The 23706-nt window shown below is 39.1% G+C and overlaps 1 protein-coding gene across 1 annotated transcript; it reads left to right on the forward strand.

Annotated features, from left to right (window-relative positions):
- Nucleotides 1-11216: 11216 nt before the first annotated feature.
- Nucleotides 11217-18992, forward strand: shha (sonic hedgehog signaling molecule a). Its single transcript, XM_016280000.1, has 3 exons — nt 11217-11862; nt 15791-16052; nt 17799-18992. Exons 1-3 carry the CDS (start codon nt 11563-11565, stop codon nt 18491-18493), a joined length of 1257 nt encoding a protein of 418 aa, XP_016135486.1. The 5' UTR covers nt 11217-11562; the 3' UTR covers nt 18494-18992.
- Nucleotides 18993-23706: the final 4714 nt, after the last annotated feature.

The following is a 23706-nucleotide window of genomic DNA, read 5'->3' on the forward strand; positions in this document are numbered from 1 at the left end:
TATTGGAGCTTAAAAGTTTTGCACCCCACTGACTTTCATAATATAGATTCAAACAGCTGAAACTGAAATATCTCCTTTTGTGTTCATACAGATTTGGTAAATAAATAAATGACAGAATTGTCATTTTTGGGTGAACTGTCCCTTAAATGTGGCATTTAATGTCCATAAACACCTCTTTTCCTCCTCTGTTCTTTTTTAAGTTATGGAGCACCCGTATCAAGCCACAATTATTTCTTATAACTGTACTGCAACTTTCTCTCTACCGACTAGTTTCCAGAAGTCATTGCCGTATCCTGTTCAGTGTCTCCTGACTTCTGTTTTCTTCAGTCTTTCTTCTTCTCTATAAGAAGGAGTCTGTATCTCCTCCGTCTATCATTCTCTCGTCTCACTCTCTCTTTCTATCTCTCATGTGGATGAAGGGCAGGAGTGTAGTCTCTATATTTAGAGCAGGCTGGTTTATTTACCTGCTGCCCTTGCTAACGTGTCCTTGCTAAATGAAGGCGAGTAGGCCTATCACCATCCTAAGAACAGCGCTTCACACCATGAAGAGCTGACGGTGGTGTGTGTGTGTGTGTGTACTCGTAGGTATCTTGATTCTGCTTTTAATCAGAACCAAACAGACGAACCAATCTCTGCTCATCAACGTCATTATGCTCGTAACAAGAGTTATTGATGTGAACTGCCAATCTGTGCTGCATTATGCTTGTTAAAGTGGATGCTTGTTGTGGAAGTAGTTACACAATAGACTGCTGATCGAGCTACGTCTGCAGGACGTAGTATGTCCTCACAGCTGGCTGTATATGTATAATGTGGCCATTACTAAGTTTAAATAACTCAAAAGTTGTTCATCACTGGTTCTGAATCTCTGTTTGTGCGCAAAGCATCTTCCTATTTTCTGCATTAGGCTATTTTAGCTGTTGATTGACGTACATTAGTTCTTCTTGTCACTCAAATCAATCTACTGATCAGTGTCGGAAGGTTGAGTGCAGCTGAGGCGTTGCATCTCTTTCTAAACCTCATTTATCTTTGTCTCACAAATACATACGTCCATCTCTCGCATACAAATACACACACTAACCTTGAAGTCTGAAAAATTCTACTTGTCGGCACCGCTAGCTTTTTTTCAGTCGCTGGGCAGACTGATGTATTGTCTCTTTGTGAGGATGTTCTGTGTGCACTCATTTCAACTATTATAACTGTAGAGTAATTGTAGGGGAATAAGTTCACGTCTCATACATTTACAGTAGAAATGAAAAGGATGGTTCACACAAAAATGAAAATTCTGTCCCTAATGACACTCTGAACCTGTATACCTTTCTTTCTTCTGTGAAGATATTTTGAAGAATGTGTTTGTCCAAAACAAATCTGGACACCACTGACTGTTATTATATGGTCAAATACCGAAGCATTTTTCAAAGTGTCAGCTTTTGTGTTCCATAGCAGAAGGAAAACATTTGTACAGTTTTGGAATGATTTTATTGTGTGAAATATTCTTGAATTCCCCAGACTTTACTCCATTTTGTGGGGAAAAAAGCGTAAATATTAGGTTTTTTCCCCCCTCAAAATTGAGTAAAAGCTGGTGAATTCAAGAATGTAAATGGATATTTAACACAATAAAATCTTTATAAATAGATGCAGAAATGTAAAGTTTGTGTGTGTTTTATCCTTATCTTCCTTGAACCTAAATCTTCTATCTGTCAATACATTCGTCATACCTTACTTGAAGTTAATATAAGCTGAGGGAGTTCCAGTATGTTTGTTGTACCTTTAAGCAGAGTTTTGTTTTCTAATACATTAAGGGGTTCCCTTTCTCTTCAGAAGTTTTTTCTATTCTTTTAGTTTTAAAATGCAGCTTCTGTATTTGTGTTTTAGCAGCCCTTTCTTCCTGCTAAATCTTCTATCTGTCAATACATTCGTCATACCTTACTTGAAGTTAATATAAGCTGAGGGAGTTCCAGTATGTTTGTTGTACCTTTAAGCAGAGTTTTGTTATCTAATACATTAAGGGGTTCCCTTTCTCTTCAGAAGTTTTTTCTATTCTTTTAGTTTTAAAATGCAGCTTCTGTATTTGTGTTTTAGCAGCCCTTTCTTCCTCTAATCACTGATGATATTAATGTGGTGTCAACAACAGTACAGGAAGGGTCTCTTACTACAGTTAGGGAACACCTCTATATCGCCCCCTATTGGCTTTTTGTAGTAGTTTGAACGCAAAGAAAGGATGTTACAGCTCACATTGTATTTATTGGTCCCTTCACCACCCAATCTGTCACACAGAGCATGTCCATTTTATACAAGGTCAGACTCAATCACAGTTTTGGTTAAGAAGACTGTAAACTGCTCAGCACCTCCTCATCCAAATCCTCACCCCACCCCCACCGCTGCCTTTATACATGACATACATCAGGTTCTCTTGTGCAGTCAGTTGTTTGTCCTCAGCTCACCACAGCTCTTTGTCTCTTTAACTCATATTCTGGCCCTTCCTGGTCTCATTTGCTGTCTTTTGTCCATTTCTGTGGTCAATTATACATATATTCATCATTCAGAGTCAGGACAGTCTTTTACTGTGTCGCTATGTTCATATTCAGGGCTCAAGATGTAAAGCAAGTGAAGCATATAGATATATGATATATGATATGGCATAAAGGTTTGAATGGATTGAATGCTTTTGGCTTAAATCAAAGATTAAGCACCAAACATCATTGCCTATTGCTTGGCAAGGATTTTGTTGTTAAATAAGACTCTTAAAATAGTTTTGGGATCAGAAACCTGCTTAGGAACTTTCTATTCATCATAATCCAAGCAATGTTACTCAAGATAGTTGTTTCCTTTCAAAACATGCTAAGTAATGGTGTTGAGATGTGGAGGCTTTTTTTAGGTAAATGTGTTTCAGAGGAAGTCATTATATATTTCTTGAACATCAAAGTGTCAGTGGGACAGGGAGATGAATTGTAATTGGCCGGTTCGGGTCATGCTCAATGCCAGGGTTGCCTAGAGACAGGAAACGCTTGATTCTAATTGGGTTGTCTGTCTGATGCTGCTTGCCGGTGTCCTGTCCTGCATCACAGCACACATTATTTCAGGCACCGACACCAAAAGATCGGAGTGACCCTCTGGTCTAGAAAGCAGATTGACAACGGGAATTATTACTAGAAGTTCCTGGTATGGCAGAAGAAAGCATGTATGGAAGCAACAGAGGTGCTGGATGGAAGCGGTGTAGAATTATTAACAGAGGGAATGTCCTGAGATGTGATTCTCATCATGAATAATACAGTTTGTAACACAACAACAACAAAAAAACATTTAGTGAAATACCCACGTCAATGCACGGGTGGCAACGGTGTCATTCTTTCTAGTTCCACTAAATAAAAATTTTAATTGTTGCCTCTTTTTTTGTCTAAATCATGAGTTAATGTTGCATTTGATAAGATTTTATTTGGCATAAAATAACATTTATTTAAATACAAATATAAATAGGAGCCTTGCAATTTCAACAGTCTTATATAATGATAAAAAACCCTATAAAAAATAGACCTGACCTTATTGTTCTTTACTTGTGTTTTCTCTCACATTTCATGTCCTACAATCCTATTTTTCCAGGCAAATGGTCATTTTATGTTTTTCTAACAACACGCAGGGTTTGCTATTGCTAGTAAAAACATTCATTGTATCGATTGTTAAAAAAAAAAAAAACCTGCTATAAAATCTACACCGTACTTAGAGTTTACAACATAAGACAGTTTTGCAGTATATATAGGGCTTATATTTATACATGTAAATATAGATTTAAATATGGATTTTTATATTCATATAATGAATCTGACAATAGTATATTTTAAAGCATCCAAAAAGAAATTGAAAATCTTTTAATACATCCTGGGGGTTTATGGAGCTTTAATAGGACTGTAAAAGTCCAGATATTGTTAGAAAGGCAGTCAAATCCAAAGCAACATGGCTTACAAATATTTAGTACTGAAGTCTTTTGTGTAAATCTTGGAAGATATATGTATGATATACATCAATGTTTAAACCAAGAAAATTATCACAGCTATGCTGAGATACTATAGTACTCTGTAGTGAAATGTTTTTTTGTGAAACAACTATTTTAACAGCATTAAAAATAAGAAGTATATGTGTCTTGTACTGTATATGACAACAGTTTATCAGGTAAAATGTAACAATGCAGCTTTGTTATATTTGTCTTCATAAGGTCTTGTTGACCCCATTCCATATGGATCCTGAAATAAACAACCACAAATGAAATAAAAATATTTGTAATTTGCTCGCTAGCTATAATATTTTTCTGATAATTTGAGATTTCTCTCCATTGTTATACTTACAGACAGTAAACCATGGATGTTTAATGCTTTGCACTAATTTCATTCTTGGATCAGCAAGGCCATATAGAGACAGTGTCCTCCACTGCATGTGGAAAATGTGTAACTAAAACAACAAAAAAGAAACAATACAATGAGAAGAACAACTTTGACTCATCAGAGCATGGCATATTTATTACAAATGCTGAGGGCAGCATGAAATACTAAAGCTGAGAAATCTTGTGAATTGCTCTCCACTATAGACATATATATTACAAAAGCACTGGAGTGGAGAAAAATTCAACACATTTGTGAGTGGTGAGTGTTCGTCTGCGCCGTCTTCAGTTCTAATGTGGCAAGTTGGTGAGGTTTTATGCACCCTCCTGTCATTTATGCTGGAGCGACGCAGTCCACGGATGTGGCGGGTCTCACACTGCTGAGTTTGACTTCATGGGGATCGAGTTGGAAAACCTTAGTGAGCACCAAACATACAAATAATTAATTTAGGGTGATTCATTTAAAAAATGTAACATGATGTGATTGAGATTAGAGCATCATGAATACAGTATCAAATGTGTGTATGCATTATTACATGTGTGTATTCTTCTACACCTTTCCTACATCTCTGCCTTTCATATTCATACTGTACACTCACACCTGTCTGTTTTCTTTGTGATCTTTGTCTTTGTGATGCTGGTCTTCACATTTACGGTCACATTATTAGAAGTGCTTTAAATCGCCCCACCCCCTTTCAGTCAGACAGAGTTGATAAAGGCTGAGATGCAGACGAACAGATCAAACCACCTGCCAACATGATCCATATTGTTACGTATTAAGACGTAATTTAGTGGAAGTGTGATTAAACACTGAAAGGTAACTTGTGATTTAGCTGCTTCAAATTGTCATTAATATTCTTGATTATTTACATCGGGGAACTTGATGCTTGATGTTTCTGCGCTCTGCATTTCCTCAAGTTGCATCACTGAGAAAAGTGTACAAACACTTCCATGAATTTATTAAAGTGCTTGTGCTTACAAGCTATATAAAGTACATATACAGTAGTCATTCTGATTGTCTTCTGTAAAATGTGGGTAAGTAATCACATTTTACAGAAAAGGCTTCTTGGCAGAAACAACAAAAACTGTTGGTTGATGGTTACATGTTATGGTTTCAGCTTGTTTGTGTTAACATAATCTTGTGATTACTGCTGAGATTGATTTAGGTGTGAAATCAGCGAACACAAAGATAGGGTGAAAGCCAAAACAAGAATAATTCAATACAACAGGTTCCATAATTTGCATCCTCAAAACTCTCCAAATGTGTATCAGATTTTAATTGAGTAATGTCTAAAACTTAAAACTGTTTCGATGATGTGTGGGGTGAACTTCATCTGCTAAGGCTGTAGACTATAAAAAGTGCTATGTTTGCTATAGACTACAGGAGGGAGCGAGCAAATCAATTAAATAGAAAAGATAGGAAAAAATGATTCTTTTAAAGTTGTACCGCCTCTCAACCTGGTGCAAGCTTTGCAAGCATGTGTCATGTGTCTGTCTGCTGAGCTTCTGCCACACACTAAACAACGGTGGATATGAAGAGAGTAAGGCGTTTAGAGTCGCAGAGAAGGAGCGTTAGATGGTTTAACAGGCACTGAATTCTATATTGCAGTAGGTTAACAGTAGAACTGAGGTCTAAAGTGGATTTTTTGTTCTAGCAAAAGGACACACCTGAAAGGGCTGGTGCAGGTTTGTCTATCTGTCTATACAGTAATCCCCCCTGCTTGTTCTGGAAAAATTCCACAGATCTGAACCACACCTTTCAAATGCTTCTAATATGATTCTCATCTACAGGAAACTATTATTTGAACAGACTCTGCCTCGATAAAGCTGACCTGCCAATCTCGAAAAGTCATGTTTAACTGATTAATAAAATTGTCCGTTTCTATATCTAGAGGTGCTTTTCTAGAGGTTATCGCTTTTTTCAGTATAGTTGAGAAAGTTGATGCTGGCTTTCATAAAACTGACAAATGCCTTTGCTCTGTATGGTTATTAGTTAGAAATGAATCTGAGCCTTGAACAAATACCTAATATAAAACACACAGAGACATGTCTGAACCATAAACATCTCTTGAAGCAAGTTTGTCTGGAGTTTATTAAGATCCATAAATAGATTTAGAAAGCTGATTTTGCTTTTGAAGCTACCACAAGACATCAGAGCTTTAGAGTCTGTAAAACAAGGTGAGGATGTTAAATAAGCCCACAGACACGGTTCTGGACTTTCTCAACCATTTGTTTTAGGCTATTCTTAGGATTTAGAGCTTGCTTTTTCTTATTTGCTTTCTTCTTTTCAACATTTCTACATATCACATAAGTAAGGGATAATGTACAGTCATCCCATCTTTATCGCAAAATAAAACTGGGTGATCAGGGCTCTGATTTGAAGAGTGAAGGCACAAAAAACAAACTAAATAAATAAAACACGAAACTAGCACAGTTCTGTAGCAAACTGGTTGCCTGGGACAAAAGTCAGTTATATACTTTAGTAGTAATTATACAAAACAAAATAAAATAAAAAGCAGAATCAAGTGTTCCAGAAAGCCAAATAATAAATGACAATAACCACAACATGTGCTCAAGAAAACAGTGCAAAATGTACCAGAAAATGCCAGAGCACAAAATAAACTTCTACAAAGGTTCAAATATATTGCTAGTACTCTGATTAAATGTAATACTGATTTAGTGCTAGAGACAAACCATCTGGGTCAGATCACTAAATGACTCTTGAAGGGGTGTGTCTTGAGACTTGAGAGATCTGAGGTAGTCCATCATAGCTTCATTTGTTGTTTACATGTAATTCTCACCTCAAAGCCTGTGCTTTATTTTCACACATTTTCCTCTTCTCTTCATTTCAGGCTTTGCTTCTTTCCTGTACAATCATGCTGCCCTCGATCGCAAAACTCTGGCGACCGGAATGAGGTCATTATCCAAGGCTGTGATGAGGAACTGCTGCATTCTCTCTCTCCCTCTCTCTCTCTCTCTCTTCTTCTTCTTTAGCAGCAGTAGTCTTTGGGATCATTCTGCTCCGCTCCTGATCTTTGATGACGTTACAACACTCATCCTTATCTATCACCTCAGAAGCTGAAGTGTGCAGACACATGTAGTTAACAATTAATTTTACAATCAATATGAAAAATATTGGCTGTAATGTTGTTCAGTGAGCAACATCCTGGAACCTGTCTAGGAGACTTTTGAGTGTGGGAATGTTTTGTTCACTATTCTTGTGGAATGTCACTTTGGTAGAAAGGCTGCACTTCTCATGGTGCAATGGTGACTTGCATGGCTACTACCCTGTGAGTGGATGTTTAATGATGCTTTTACTTCTCAGTGGTTATTGTGGTCAGCCGTGTTGAATGTTGACTACATTTCCAGAGAAATTACTGTTGCTCGCAGGTAATATGGCACAGGCCACAAGCACCCCAAGTTCATTAAATAGATACTATCTGTGTCCTCAGGTCAAATGGCAATTGAACAAAGCATGCTGCAGCAGATGATTTACTCTCATGTGCTCACTCATTTGTATCCTGAACTTTCCCATATCACTGCAATAATATTTTCTTCCGCTGTCCATCACCATTTTACATCTCTCTTTTCCAGGAGTGTTAAATATTCTAAATAAATATGGAACCACATATAGCATTGAAAACGGCAACAGGTTGAAGCATGCTACCACTAGTAATTATGATGACGACTAAATTGGTTTTCTCAGCCTCCACAATGGCAATTTTTAATGGCACTGAGTGGAATGTGTTAAGTCCATATGAAAATGCTATTGATAACATGCTTTTTTTCATCATCATTCTAGGATTTATGAATTACTCTTCGTGCTCACCAGCCCCCTTTGCCCCTTAAATCTCTGTTCCAAGCGTATTTGCGCATCTCTAAGACTCTCCGCTCCCTCCCGCTGTGTTGGGTTGACCTGGGGCTTGGCTGTCTTGCCTTGGCCTTGAGAGGACTGAGGCTGTGTTTAAGTAGAGGGAGCGGCTGAGCGAGGCAAATAAAAAACTCTTTACACACTCCGAGACGGAGCTGAGCTGGAACCTCAGGTACGCGATTGTGAAATTCCCCACGTTCCACTCCCTGCAGTCCACAACAACACAAAGAGCTTCCCAAGTTCCTCCACAGAATGCTTGTCCTTAAGACCGTTTCGCTGTTCACTAACTGCTTAGGGTCATTCTCAAAGGATTAGTCAGTTGGGGCGGCACATGATCTTGAATGAGTCCCAGAATTATATGACACTGTTTGTTTGTTTGGAGGGCTTATTCATGCTACACATACAGTTACATGAATGCATGACCTGAAATAGGATGTCTGCGTAATCATGAAGTCTGAAAAACAATAAAAGGAATGGAAAACAATATCCATGATCTCTTAATTGCTGATGAATGCAGTTGTGGAGATGTAATTGAAGAGGAGCAACATGTGGCTACCTGTGTCTCCTCTGTTTTCTTGTAGTCATTCCCGCACTGACCAAAACCACTTCATATCAATTAAGTTCCAGTTCACAGTAACGTGTTCATCACAGCATATAGAAAACCTTAGTATACTCTGCACAGTTAAATTCTTTTAGACTACACTGACCAGGCGGTCATAATCTCATTAATTATGACATAAAGTAACTTCTGTGTGACTATTTGCTAGAAGCAGCAATTGAAATACCTCTCTTTCGGTTGCATATTTGGAGCTTATAAAGTTATTTTAGAAGAGATTAACTACTGCTTTGCTGTCGACATTCTGCGAAAAGGTTCACACTGCTTTCACCCTGAGAATGAATATAGTGAATAATTTTGTTAATTGACCAAGAATCAGTTTCCAGTTAAGCTAAATCAAAAATAGAGAGAAACAGACAAATTTTTCCTTTGTGATGCATGTTAAACATGCCAATTTACTCATGAATAGGCAATATTTAATGGCATTTGTGAAATTTCTGCTGTCAGAAAACTGCACACTCCAAACCAATTGAACAATGTCTGCGTAATCATGAAGTCTGAAAAACAATAAAAGGAATGGAAAACAATATCCATGATCTCTTAATTGCTGATGAATGCAGTTGTGGAGATGTAATTGAAGAGGAGCAACATGTGGCTACCTGTGTCTCCTCTGTTTTCTTGTAGTCATTCCCGCACTGACCAAAACCACTTCATATCAATTAAGTTCCAGTTCACAGTAACGTGTTCATCACAGCATATAGAAAACCTTAGTATACTCTGCACAGTTAAATTCTTTTAGACTACACTGACCAGGCGGTCATAATCTCATTAATTATGACATAAAGTAACTTCTGTGTGACTATTTGCTAGAAGCAGCAATTGAAATACCTCTCTTTCGGTTGCATATTTGGAGCTTATAAAGTTATTTTAGAAGAGATTAACTACTGCTTTGCTGTCGACATTCTGCGAAAAGGTACACACTGCTTTCACCCTGAGAATGAATATAGTGAATAATTTTGTTAATTGACCAAGAATCAGTTTCCAGTTAAGCTAAATCAAAAATAGAGAGAAACAGACAAATGTTTCCTTTGTGATGCATGTTAAACATGCCAATTTACTCATGAATAGGCAATATTTAATGGCATTTGTGAAATTTCTGCTGTCAGAAAACTGCACACTCCAAACCAATTGAACAACAAATCACCCGTGTCATGCTCAATTGAACAAAACCTTCAGCAGGGGCCCTGCTCTTCTTAATGTATTTCTCAAGACAAGCAGCCACCATCTTTGATAGAGCAGTCTGGAAAATGTGTGAAAACAAGAGAAAATAAGACAATGAAACACATACCTTACCCGCTGCTATGGGCCAGGGAACACAGTGGTTACCATGGCTTAATCTGTCACTGAAGTGGACTTTAAGGGGTGACAGGGTTTTTGCAGGCTGATCTTTCTCCCAAACAGACAGCTTAGCATTTGTGTGCACAGGAAGAGCCCTTTCCAATATCACAAATAAGCTGTGATGGGCAGAAGAGCCAACTCAATCTCTGTCTCCTACTCTCTTGATTTCTACGCCAGTGAAATTGCAGCTGATAGAGAGGGAAGAATATTTCATTTTATTCTAAATGATTTAAAACATTCTTTTCAGTTTGGAAATAGACATTTGGACAATATTTCAAAGAAAATGAAATCCTGTAAATTGTTTAGAAATTGAACCTTTCACTTTAAAACCTTGGCAAAATAAGGCTGACATAGGGGACAGTGCACAAAGTATAATAAATATTATGCATATTTAAAACCAAACTACTTTATCTGGCTTTTTTTTCAGGTTGAGAGATTGATGGGACAACAAGTGATTAACCTGATAAGAATGTGATTAAAGAGATCAAAAGAAAAGGGGAAAAAGTTTGCATCAAACCGAAACGTCTGTGTTTTTGCCATGCTTTGGATCGCTTTATTTGTGGTCGTTTTATAAATAATTTTAGTTCATGTGCACAAACAGTCACAAGTGATTAACCTGATAAGAATGTGATTAAAGAGATCAAAAGAAAAGGGGAAAAAAGTTTGCATCAAACCGAAACGTCTGTGTTTTTGCCATGCTTTGGATCGCTTTATTTGTGGTCGTTTTATAAATAATTTTAGTTCATGTGCACAAACAGTGTGCGCTGACTGTGATAAACGAAACTTTTAACCAAAGTCGCGCAATTTATTCACCCTTACATGCACCTTAAGCAGGACCATAAATACAGACAAAATGACTTGGTCCATTAGCAGGTCACATACAGATGGGGCTGAGCACACACGCATGTCGCAGCCTCACAGACAGCAGCGGGGGGGAACTGGTGCGTTCACATCTCACCGTGTCCCTCCCCTGAAACCCACCTTCTTGAAAGGTTTTTGTGCGTCTGTTTTGTGGGATAACATCAGAAGGGTTCGTCCCGTCGAGCCAATCAGGTCCCTCCCTACCTCAGATCGCAGCTATAATACATAGGAGTAAAGAGGCTTCTCGCATAAGTGGCTGTAGCTTCAACTACCGTTGTGATTTCGAGGTCAGTCTTACCTTTCCCATCCACGCCGCAACCCTCCGATGCGTTATCAGACACACATTTCCGCACCTGTCACGGTAGGGCTCGGCGCCGAGGGACACGCGTGAGCTGAGGAGACGGCAAGGACATCGCCGGAGATCCGCGCAGCGAGAACGAGAAATCCTACTAGACACACCGCGCAGGGCGCTCTAGAACACCGCAGCGAGATTCACCGTGCGGCAAAATGCGGCTTATGGCGAGAGTGCTGCTGGTGTCTCTTCTCAGTCTGTCCTTGGTGGTGTCCGGACTGGCCTGCGGTCCTGGCAGAGGCTACGGCAGAAGAAGACATCCCAAGAAGCTGACACCTCTCGCCTACAAGCAGTTTATACCTAATGTCGCGGAGAAGACCTTAGGGGCCAGCGGCAGATACGAGGGGAAGATCACGCGCAATTCAGAGAGATTTAAAGAACTTACTCCAAATTACAATCCCGACATTATCTTTAAGGATGAGGAGAACACTGGCGCGGACAGACTCATGACACAGGTAATTCCCTTCCCTTCAGAAATCGCACCGGTGCTTGTTTGAGAGTCAGAGCTTCGGAAAGTAGCTACAGTTTGTGCAGGGATTGTGAATTAGTCTTACGGCATGCATGGATCTCTCTAATGAAGCTGTGCGAGAGAAATTCCATCAAGAGAGAACCGGCTGGTTGCCTCCTTGCTCACCCTCATTGTGGAAGGTTGCGTGAAATATTTATGCGCTTCTCTGTTTCTACGTATACAGTTTTGTCCGCCTACATCAGGCGCGCGTTATCTGTTTTATAAAACGTGGAGATCCTGCAAAATAGGTACGGCACCTGATCCGAGGGGACTGTGATGATCAGAATATGTCAGTCTTATGACAGCTAAATATAGAACGAAATTAAGCATACATGTTCAAGGGATCGCCTAGTCAGACCGCAGCCCACACGCTCTCAGACGCTGCTTATCAGGGCATGAACATATTGACATTTCTCGAAGGATGCTCTTCAGTTTGTTTCTGCTTATTAATGGGCCAGGGCAGTACCCCTTAGTGACAGATTAGAATCAGACACAATGGCCTGTGTGTCTTCAGCCCTCTTTTTTCGATATTATTCGGGAGTTTGCTCATCTGCTGGAAATGCTGTATAGGCCTAATCTATAGCTTATTTGTTGTACAACTGACCGATATATAAGCAACAGGAAGCGACACACAGCCTGAAATAAGGTTTATGTGGTACACTCCAGGAGTAGACTAGTGCAACATTATTTTAATTGCAGTATGCACTATTATTTTGGTAAATAGGTGACTATATGTAAATAATCACTTAGATGCGGGGAACTGTTTCTTCTGCTCGAACGTGCATTTTTTTTACTAGTAAGACTTAAATCTATTTATTTTGTTTAATGCTAGAGTTGTGTGTTACTCAAAAATCATATAAAGTTAAATAATCACTTAGATGCGGGGAACTGTTTCTTCTGCTCGAACGTGCATTTTTTTACTAGTAAGACTTAAATCTATTTATTTTGTTTAATGCTAGAGTTGTGTGTTACTCAAAAATCATATAAAGTTTTTTTTTGTCCGGGTTGAAGGTTATATAACATTTATGCCGTCTCACACAACTCCATCTGTTATCTTTTTTCTGTCATTTCACCCCCACCCCCTTTTTTCCAGGCCTATTTATTTTATTTTGCAAGCAAAGCTAGGCCTCTGGAAAAAAAAGTCAGACAGCTTCGGGAATAGGCTGTCTGTCCCCAGCATGGCTTTCCACTCTCGTCGCATTAGCAGGGATCATTTGAACTCCTGACCCTTTGCAATGCAAAGGAACAATAACATTGCTGCTTAGTAAATGCATCGAAAATATTTTTTCTATACTATGCATATTCAGGATTGCTTCCGAGTAATTTATAACGCTATTAGTCTGAGTATAATATCTTTATTAGTCCGTTTCGGACGTGTCTTTGCTGAATAGCTATTCGGTTCAAAGTCTAAGTCATGACTGGTTATCGCATGGACGAGGTTTGCTTAAACATTGCGAATGACAACCAAAGTGGATTTACACGCGCCGCGCAGGTGCATTATTAAGTTTCCCCTTTTCTGGTCCTTAAAAAAAGATGAAACCCCTGTCTGGTGTGGTTTTCTCAGATGTATATCAAACTCTACTTAAGGTGAATGTGATTATAAGTGTGCGATGACCCGCGGGCACACACGCTGCCGTTAAAAATAGGAAAGCTACCCTTGCAATCTTGTAACTTCAAATGAACGTCTCAGTCTTTCAAGGGGAGTTAACGAGGTGTCATGTTAACAAATGTTTTGGAGAAGCGCACCCGAGTGTAAGAGATGGTTTGTTGGTTGCACACGCTGTGTAATCAATTGGGCTGAACGGTGCTGCTCGCGAAATTAGGCGCAACTGCGAGAGCATCCAGGAGGCTGTTTGCTCTGACAGGTAGCTGATAAGTGTTTCCTCTAAAACAGTTCATTTCGGGAGGAGATTAGTAGCTGACTGTGACTAGGCGGCTTGTTGAACAAACCTCGCGTGGAGCACAAAGCGGCGGCACAGGGGTTCCCGCTGCGCTTCATGGTGGCTGAACAGAATTTGGCTTGATTTGCGGCACACGACCCAATGAATTAATAAAGAGTTTAGGCTTCACGGCTCTTGAATCCACAGTAGTTTTGCTGTCTTTCGGTGCCTCGTTTGTATTTTCCTCTCTCATTCAAGTGCCACAAGTGCTGTAGAGCCAATAGGCAGCAGATTCCAAGTATAATCACTAAATCCATTTGATTTCTATTAGGGTAAAGTACCATTCTGTCATTTTCCATTCAGACCACAGATATTCCACACATCATCAGTATCTCAATATGAAAATAATGCATGTAGCCGCATATAAGAGGATGCATCTGTGAAGCGCAATAAGTTTTTGGTGGTTTGACAGATCCAAGTATTGAAACATTTTATATTATATAATTGACTATACTTCATTTTTTAAATTTATGATGGAATCTAATCCAGTGTAATTAGGTGCATGTGGCTTTCACTGCACACATGAAAAAATAGAGGGTCAAGCAAATCAGTAGAAAGTGAGGCGATAGTAGTCTGGTATAGGATGTTAGGCTACGAATGGTGTGTGTGTGTGCACTTATGAGGGGGAAGAGAAAGAGGGGGAGAGCGAGCAAGTCAAAGCTAGGAGGGTACGTGTGTGAATTATTGCAGGTATTAATTTGGCTTAGTGTCACAATTTGCAAGCATATTTTGAATAGATTTTATATAACCTCTGAAAGACCGTCGGTTAAGCAATCACATCACGTCCCTTGAGAAACCTGTGCTGCAAGAATAATGAGTAGTTGCTTCTCCTTTTGGACGCAGTGAAAGAGTCTTTTGTGGTGTTTTATTTGACATATTGGTTAAGTGTTGGGAAGAGTTGTCCTGGAGAAGGCCAAGCATCTCCACACAAGGTCCCGGGAAAGGTTAGTGGGTGCACCACCCAAACATGGCCTAATATTCCACAGCTACCTGCACTTCAACGAAAGCCACTGCTCTAAACCTTAAGGTTATAGTACAAAGCCACTATAACTCAAACATCCCTTTTTAGTATTGTTTTCTAATTTCAAGTTACCATTGCATGTATTTTGGCCTTTGAAAGAGAAGAGGCCTTGATGCAGTCACATCTTTCCCTGGTTGGATCTATATGTTTCAGATCAGTGAAGCGAATGCAATAACTTATCAATTTTTCATTAAGCTCTTTGGGCAGAATATCCTTGCATGCAAGGCTGAATTATTTCCAGTGTAAATACAGGTTTCTCGTACGGTCTGCTTATTTGTCTAGATCTATCTATTGGGATATTACAGAATTATTGTCAGCAAATGATGTCTGGGGAGCTGTGATCCTTGAGAAGGTTAGAGAAAATGACAAGATACTACTGAACCAGTTTATTTCTTTAAATAAATTAGACCTGTCGGTTTATTTAAGGGGTGCAAACAGCTTTTATGTAAGCTATGCTATTATTTTTGGAGATTCAGAACATTATTTATAAATTTGTAAAAAAAATGTTTATAGCAACATGGATGAATGAATAGAAATGTATTAAAACTCAGTTAATTACCTCTCTTCCTGTTCTCTCTCTACGTACGGTCTGCTTATTTGTCTAGATCTATCTATTGGGATATTACAGAATTATTGTCAGCAAATGATGTCTGGGGAGCTGTGATCCTTGAGAAGGTTAGAGAAAATGACAAGATACTACTGAACCAGTTTATTTCTTTAAATAAATTAGACCTGTCGGTTTATTTAAGGGGTGCAAACAGCTTTTATGTAAGCTATGCTATTATTTTTGGAGATTCAGAACATTATTTATAAATTTGTAAAAAAAAATGTTTATAGCAACATGGATGAATGAATAGAAATGTATTAAAACTCAGTTAATTACCTCTCTTCCTGTTCTCTCTCTATTCAATTAGAGATGCAAAGACAAGCTGAACTCACTGGCCATCTCTGTAATGAACCAGTGGCCAGGGGTTAAGCTGCGTGTGACAGAGGGCTGGGATGAGGACGGTCACCATTTTGAAGAATCACTCCACTACGAGGGAAGAGCTGTTGATATCACCACCTCTGATCGAGACAAGAGCAAATATGGCACACTCTCTCGGTTAGCTGTGGAAGCTGGATTTGACTGGGTCTATTACGAGTCCAAAGCCCACATCCATTGCTCTGTCAAAGCAGGTAAGACCATGGCAGCTTGATTGGAACGACAAAATAAAGAAGTGATGAGCACGTTCCACACTCGATTTCATGTGAAAAAAGCAGGGTTAACACTGCTTTTAAATACTGATACAGTAAAAAAAAATTATTTATTACTGGAAGTGTACTGTATTAGTGTCATAAAAATAACATATGGCAAAGGAATTATTATTTCTAACAAATATTATTCTAATTAATAAATCTACTGTATATTTTAGGATTTATAAATAATGATCAAGTGATACGCAATCAAAGCCTACAAATTGTTTTAAGGCTATTCCTCTATAAGACCTGCTTTTAAATCTTTACACCTTATGAAATTCCTAGGACAGATAATGCTGTGTTAAACACAGAAAGACTTGCCAGCCAATATATGAAGTGATCTTACATCGCCCCACTCAGTTTCTTTGAAGGAAGCGCTTATCAAGTCATCACAAGCTCACTCACTGCAACGGAACGCACACTGTACAAACATTTTGCTAGAGATCTATGAAAACAAATTGAGGATAGTATTTTTACACCCGCGCTTCACTTGCGCAACGACGATGTAATTCTTGTCAGGATTTTATTTAGTTTAACACTGATCGAAAGTAATTTATCTGGAACATATTGGCAAAGCCTCATAAGCGTTCACCAAATCTTATCATTTAAATTCTAAACACATTTACAAATACATTACAGGCTTTGAACAGAGCCGGGTCGAACTCTCTCGCGCAAATCTGTTTCTCAGTTGTCACCATCTTATTTCATGCCCTAGAATCTTATGAGAGGATTAGACGAAAAGTCCATTCTATAGCTCTGTTTACCGACACAAGAGATCGGAATGTGAAGAGATCCCACAAGGCCCGAATTATTGTCATTAAGCTTGACAACGGAGAGCAGGATGGTTTAAAAAAAAAATGAAAGGAAAGAAGAGGAGGGCATTGATCGACTACCGCTAGCATTTCTAATTTACATTCAAATCTACACCATTAGAGCCTTGGAAAAGTGTCTAGGCTGAGTAAATACTATTTGAGCCTGCTTGGGGTTTTCTCATTCTAGAAGTGTGAATTGTCTCACAGAAGTTTCTGCACCTGAGCAAATATGAAAGAGGCGCAAGGAAAGGCAGAAGTGTCCTTTTCCAAGAGTGCTCTGTACACAAGCTGCATTAGAATGACAATGTGCGGGCTTTATTGGTTTTTAATTAGAGCAGTCCAGACTCTTTCCTCCTTCATCTCACACAAAGACATTGTTTTTTGGGAAAGCTTTCGATTTACAGCCTAATTCCCGTTGCCACGTTTTCTTTTGTTTATTCAGACTTTTTCTTACGTGAGGCGACTTTGGGGCAGATTTAGCTGCCTTGCGCGCATGGTTTTCGAGCTTTTTGACTCGACAAACTCACCAATAACGACTCAGCACTCTTAAAAATAAAGGTGCTTCACGATGCCATAGAAGAACCCTTTTTTGTCTAAATTGTTCCATAAAGAACCTTTAACATCTGAAGGACCTTTCTGTTTCACCAAAGATTCTTTGTGGCGAAAGAAGGTTCTTCAGATTATAAAAAGGTAAGAAAGAGATGGCTCTTTAAAGAACCTTTAACTGAATGGTTCTTTGTGGAACCAAAAATGGTTCTTCTATGGCATCGCTCTGAAGAACCCTTTAAGCACCTTTATTTTTAAGAGTGAAAATGTGCTAAATTAGCGTAAAATATTTATGATGTATAAGAAATATTGCTATTTATCTCGACAGAAAATTCGGTTGCGGCGAAATCTGGAGGCTGCTTCCCAGGCTCGGCTCTGGTCTCGCTCAAAGACGGGGGACAGAAGGCCGTGAAGGACCTGAACCCAGGTGACAAGGTGCTGGCGGCGGACGGCGATGGGAAGCTCGTGTACAGCGACTTCATCGTGTTCACAGACCGAGACTCCGCGACGCGACGCGTGTTTTACGTGATCGAAACTAAAGAACCCGCTGAAAAGATCACCCTCACCGCTGCTCACCTCCTTTTTGTCCTCGACAACTCAACGGATGACCTGCACACCATGACCGCCGCGTTTGCCAGCAGTGTCAGAGCCGGACAAAAGGTGATGGTTGTTGATGATAGCGGTCAGCTTAAATCTGTCATCGTGGAGCGGATATACACGGAGGAGCACCAGGGCTCGTTCGCACCAGTGACTGCTCATGGGACCATTGTGGTCGACAGAATACTGGCGTCCTGTTACGCCGTAATAGAGGACCACAGTCTGGCGCATTTGTCCTTCGCGCCCGTCAGGCTCTATCATAGCGTGTCATCGGCCCTGTTCCCCAAAAACTTCACCAGTCAGTCCAATGCGACTTTACAACAGGAGGGAGTCCACTGGTACTCCAAGCTTCTGTATCAAATGGGAACGTGGCTTTTGGACAGCCACATGCTTCATCCTTTGGGGATGTCAGTAAACTCAAGCTGAAACCGGAAATAAAGCAAGAGAAATCACACTAATGTAGGATATAAGACAATATTAGTAGGCTACAAGCAAGAGAGAAAGAGAGAGCGAGAGTGAGAGAGAGAGAGAGAGAGAGAGAGAGAGAAAGAAAGAGAGAGACAAAGGCCCCGAGAGGAGTTGGGATATTTATTACAATGACTTTAAAAGAAATGTCATTTTCAAAGAATAAATGGAGCCTTAAAAGTTTTCTTTGCATAATTTATTCTCGCGTGAACTCAGGCTGGTGGCACACAAACGGATTCGAATGCAGTGTGATCATCCAGCGGTGCAGAATCTATTTTTGTATATCTCATGTAAACAGGGAAAAAAAAGATTTTTTTTTTTAAAGAAAAGTAAGAAAAAAGAAAGAAACTTTCATGACAGGTTGTAACATTCTGTGCATATGTGCAAATGACTGTTATATTTTAGGGGTAAGCAAACGCCGTGGGGCTCCAGAAATTATATTTTTATACACAGAATTGTACATTAGATTTTGACCGATCGTTACCTAATCACTTTTCGTTATTTGAAATAGTGTAAGATACGAGAATATATTTTAATTTAAAAAGGTGCAGAGTCTTTGCAGTCTTGTGCTGTTTTCTCTTTTCGAATTCTCTATTATTTTGTCATTGCTTTGGTTGTCCGAGTGCGACAGACATGTACGTCCTTGTTCACTCTTCTCTGGCTTCATTGCTTCTTGTATTTCTTTAAGAAAATACGAAATGCACATTCTGACAATTCAGTAACGATAATAGTCCCACAGTAAAGAACAAAGGGTTTCGTTAAACAAATTAATAAGTAACTACTGTACATTTACTCAAATGTATTTTTCTTTTCATATTTTGTAATAGGTAAATAGTTTTATAGAAATAAAATGCAGCTGATGCACAGTTTGGATAGCATATGATTGAGTGGCCATACCAGTTAACCTACCTTTCATCGAGGCCAGGTGTCAGGAAATGTATAGAATTTATTATTTATATGTTTATTATAAATGAATGAGATAAAGGAAATATTCAAACTGTTTTGTTTCATGAATATCCTTTGAAAATGCAGACATTAAACATCTACACCTATCATTTCAATAACCAGATTTAATATCATTATTATTGATATTTTTTAACGCCCATAAATATTTCATTGTCATTGCTGTGGTTTAAATAGTCGGCTCTCAAGGGCTGCTATTAAAATATCAACTGGGCTGGTAATGTTCATTGCTGTGTCATGTTTAACACATATGGCACTTGAAAAACTATATAGCCTACAGGTTGCTTAAATGCATATAATTAAATAGGCCTACAATTTGTGTTTTATTGTTACAATAAAAACGGTATCTGACAGAGTCGACCAATAATCTTTCCATTTCCAACCCACGTATATCGGGCTATTCAGCTTGCATAAAACTCGAGTGGGAGAAACAAGAAGTCCATTCAAACAAACGTGTGGAAATGCGAAATGAAGTTAAATCGTAGCTACTGTTGAAAACGGCTATCGGTAAGACGCGAAAAAGTCTTTGATCTGGATTTTGTATGCTTGCGAAAAGTTGTGGTCCCATGTTAAATATGAAGAGGACAGTCCTTCGCAAATAACATCTGAAAATCTCTCGCGCAGATTAAAAAGGCCACTGTTTGCGTGCTTCAGACGCACCAACACATTTCCCACTGGAAATAGCTCTGCTTATTAGATCGGCTGCTTGCTGTTTCACATGCGGAGGTCTCTAGTGTTGCTGTTACTCACCAAACGAGAATCACCTCAAAAATCTGTGATGCAATCAAATACACATTTTTTGAACAAAGTCCCCACCACCCCATGGTTGCGATTAAACACATTAACGCAGTTTTCCAGTCTTCATGTAATTCGGATTTTACAGTGAAGTTTTCCTATAGTGAAACAGGTGGCGCACCAGAGAAGCGCTCCACTTCTCATCTAACAGGCTACATCATACATGATGCACTTTTTTCCTAACTTACGGTTTAATAAACCCAAACTCTTAAGGTTTCCTTTGGTTAATTCTGAGATGTAATATGTGGCTTCTACATACATGCAAGCAAATGACAGCCTAACCTTTTGCAGCCATCCAATAATGAGCCCCGAACCCATTCACAAGTCCAGACATCAACACAAGTATCAGACATTCCCTATCTGTGTGTGAAATTAATAAGCAATTATAAGCATCCACCTTTGAAATGACAAAAGCTGATCACATCCATAGCGGAGTGAATCGGTGCGGTTCTGTCAAGCTGAGTGGCCAAAATGTCACCTTCACCAATTCAAAACTTTCACAAGCACCTCCCAGACCTCGAGATCATGCTCGTGAAGCCTCTGCTGAATAATATCATCACTGTGAGCTCAATGGCTATTGAGAACAGTAGCTACTAAAGTCTGAAGTGAATGTTCCCGTCTGACCTGACGTGCAAATACAGACAGCAAAGCCAAAAACATCAGCATGAAGGATCAATAAATATAAAAGATGGGCTAGGTTAGCGTCTTCACCATCTTTGTGTTGCACTGACAACATATACAACCACATCCATTTTTTGTCTTTTATGATGAATGCGTGCATGTGTGTGCACGGACACTTTGAAGGGTGTTAACTAGTGAGTGAATGGAAGTTTGAGCTTTTGAACTCTGTTGCAACACGAATAGAAATTCCACTACCATTTCTTGAGGAGACTTCATTGTGCTGCAGGTTTTGCTGCTTTTTAGAGCTGTTGGTGAGGCTCACTCTCAGCCCTGACCTTGAGCATTTACACAGACACAAAAGCGTCCGGGCGAAAGCATTCCTCTGAGCAGGTAAATAAAACCAACTAATCCTTCAGAGGGGCCTTGTGTCTGCAGAGAGAGCAACTGTTTCAACAAACGCTCGCCGGCATTTGCAAACAAAAATGGACTGGCAACTGTTGTGAAGTGCGAAGGAAACACAGCTTGCCTATACCGTTAAATTCCAATCATTCACCTTGATTGCATAAATATTTAGCCAAGAGACAAGCACTTCTCCAAAACTACAATTTCCATGAAACTTGCATTTCAAATGAAAACACAGACTACAGGAGAGACCACAGTTTGGTGTGGTGTGGCATAAAGATTGTTTGGGACACAATTTACAATAAGGTTTCATCCGTTACCATGAACTAACAATAAACAATTCTTCAGCCTTTATTAATCTGAACATTAATCTCAACATTTACCAATACATCAAGATCAAAATGTGTATCTGTTAACATGATTAAATCACTAACATGAACATTTGAAGTAATATTAACAAAAGTTAATAAATGAGCGTCTCACAATTGATAATAAACATCTCTCAGAAAGCAGATGCAAGGTGAGTGTCAAAAGTCATTCATTTATCAGCCCATAAAAACAACACAGGCAATAGAGAAGAAGATAAAATCCAGGAAAAGGATTTATTTCAAGTAATTGTTCATAACAAGTACAGTCAAGGCATATTATCGGTTTTCATTTGACAAGCTCTGTGAAAGCTTACTAAACAAATACCATTTATATTCTTCCCAATTCAACATGTAGGACAGTCTGGTGTACACATTTCAGACACATCAAAACAGTTTCATTAATACAAGATTGAGGGACAACAAAACGGTGATCAAAACAGCATAAATCACTTCCCCCAAACAATAATGATTTCCAAGTAATGTTTTCTTTTCGTCCAACAACGCAACATGTGTGTATAGCTGGCAAGAGTGCACAGATCATTCTTGGGCTTTGTGCAAGTTTTTGAACTTTGGAACTCAGTAGGGTGTGGTCCCAGAGACGCAAAACATCCACGGACGTGGGCTAATACAGTAAGGAAATCCAGAAGCAAGGTCCCCCTGCTTTAATACAGAAGGATTATGTTCACACAAACACCACATTGAGATCAACAACCGCTTTCCCATCCAGCCTCCAAAAGAGCAAAGAAAGAGCGAGTGAGAGAATGAAAGTCAACAAATAGAAAAAGAGAGAAAAAACACGAAAGAAGGGATATCTGGCACCACTTAAACTGAAGAGCACCTGTTGAGAAATTAAGACAAGTTAGCATCGTCCGGAGGCAGCACTACTGAAGACAGACACAATAACTGAAACCAAAAGGAGGGTTTTTCACATCAGTTCAATATTTCAGTTTTCGTCCGATTTGCTTATGCAGTGGTTTTCAAAAGCACCGTTTCTTTCACGGAGTGTGGAGTGTCACTCGAACAATCAATAAAAACATTTTCATTGTAATGACGATCAAAGTCATACTACTTAAGTTAAAGCTATTCAGAACATGTTTCTGAGAAGCTCAACACAGTACAGTTACTAGCACAGGCTACTCTAGGACCAGAGTTCAGGAGAACCGCAGCTGGATGCAGGTCTGGGAATGTCAATCACTACACTAATCTAATACACAGGCACAATCTAACACAAGTCACAAACACTAAGCAGCTAAGGTTTGCTTAGAAGTCATGAACCTGATAGTTTAGCCAAGTTAAAACGAATTCTGCCCCAGATCAACAGAGCGCCGAGCATGACTGAATCAATCTTCAAAATCAATCTGCCATTCTGTAGACTTAACAATATATTTTATAGCACCATCCTGTCCTAGTTATGCAATGGTCGTTTGCTAGTGTGAGCATGTATGAGTGTTCTCTAAACACAATCTCATCAGGTCATTGCTGTTTTAACATACATATGCTATGATCACTTTGCAGCTCTCAACTCTCTATCACACCACAGAATGACTCCAAAACTAATGTATAAAACGGATTCACCCAGAATTACTTCAAGCAATCTGCTACTACAACACCAAAAAAAGTTTCAACACAATCTGTACATTTCTAAATAGTCCTTTTGAAAACCAATGCCATCTTAGAATGAAAAAGGGTGCAGAGCATTTGTTTTATGAAAAACCCTCCTTTCTGTGCTCCTGGAAGCTCTGTCCTGAAAAAGAGAAAAAATGGTTTAATTACAAGTTACAAATAAACATACTGCTGCCGACGGGAAGCAGCTCAGTGTGTTTGACGCTTAAAACAGTGAGTAAAAACAGGCAAAATGATTATACAAAACAAGCACCAGAATTTTAAAGTCTCAACATTTTTTCCCCTGTAATTATGGGGGGGGATGCCACATCTACCATTATGAGATATAAATGTAATCTAATTGATCTAATTCTGAAGCAATAAGCAATACTGGTATTTTTATAAACTGGCCAATTGCTCTAT

The sequence above is a fragment of the Sinocyclocheilus grahami genome, unplaced genomic scaffold, assembly GCF_001515645.1.
Source record: "Sinocyclocheilus grahami isolate Dianchi unplaced genomic scaffold, SAMN03320097.WGS_v1.1 scaffold136.1, whole genome shotgun sequence".
NCBI lineage: Eukaryota > Metazoa > Chordata > Actinopteri > Cypriniformes > Cyprinidae > Sinocyclocheilus > Sinocyclocheilus grahami.

What these genes read in the sequence shown, in the direction of transcription:
- shha (XM_016280000.1), top strand. Translation starts at nt 11,563, where the DNA reads ATGCGGCTTATGGCGAGAGTGCTGCTGGTGTCTCTTCTCAGTCTGTCC. An exon ending in CGGACAGACTCATGACACAG is followed by an intron (nt 11,863 to 15,790) that starts GTAATTCCCTTC and finishes CTATTCAATTAG; the next exon opens with AGATGCAAAGACAAGCTGAA. An exon ending in CCATTGCTCTGTCAAAGCAG is followed by an intron (nt 16,053 to 17,798) that starts GTAAGACCATGG and finishes TTATCTCGACAG; the next exon opens with AAAATTCGGTTGCGGCGAAA.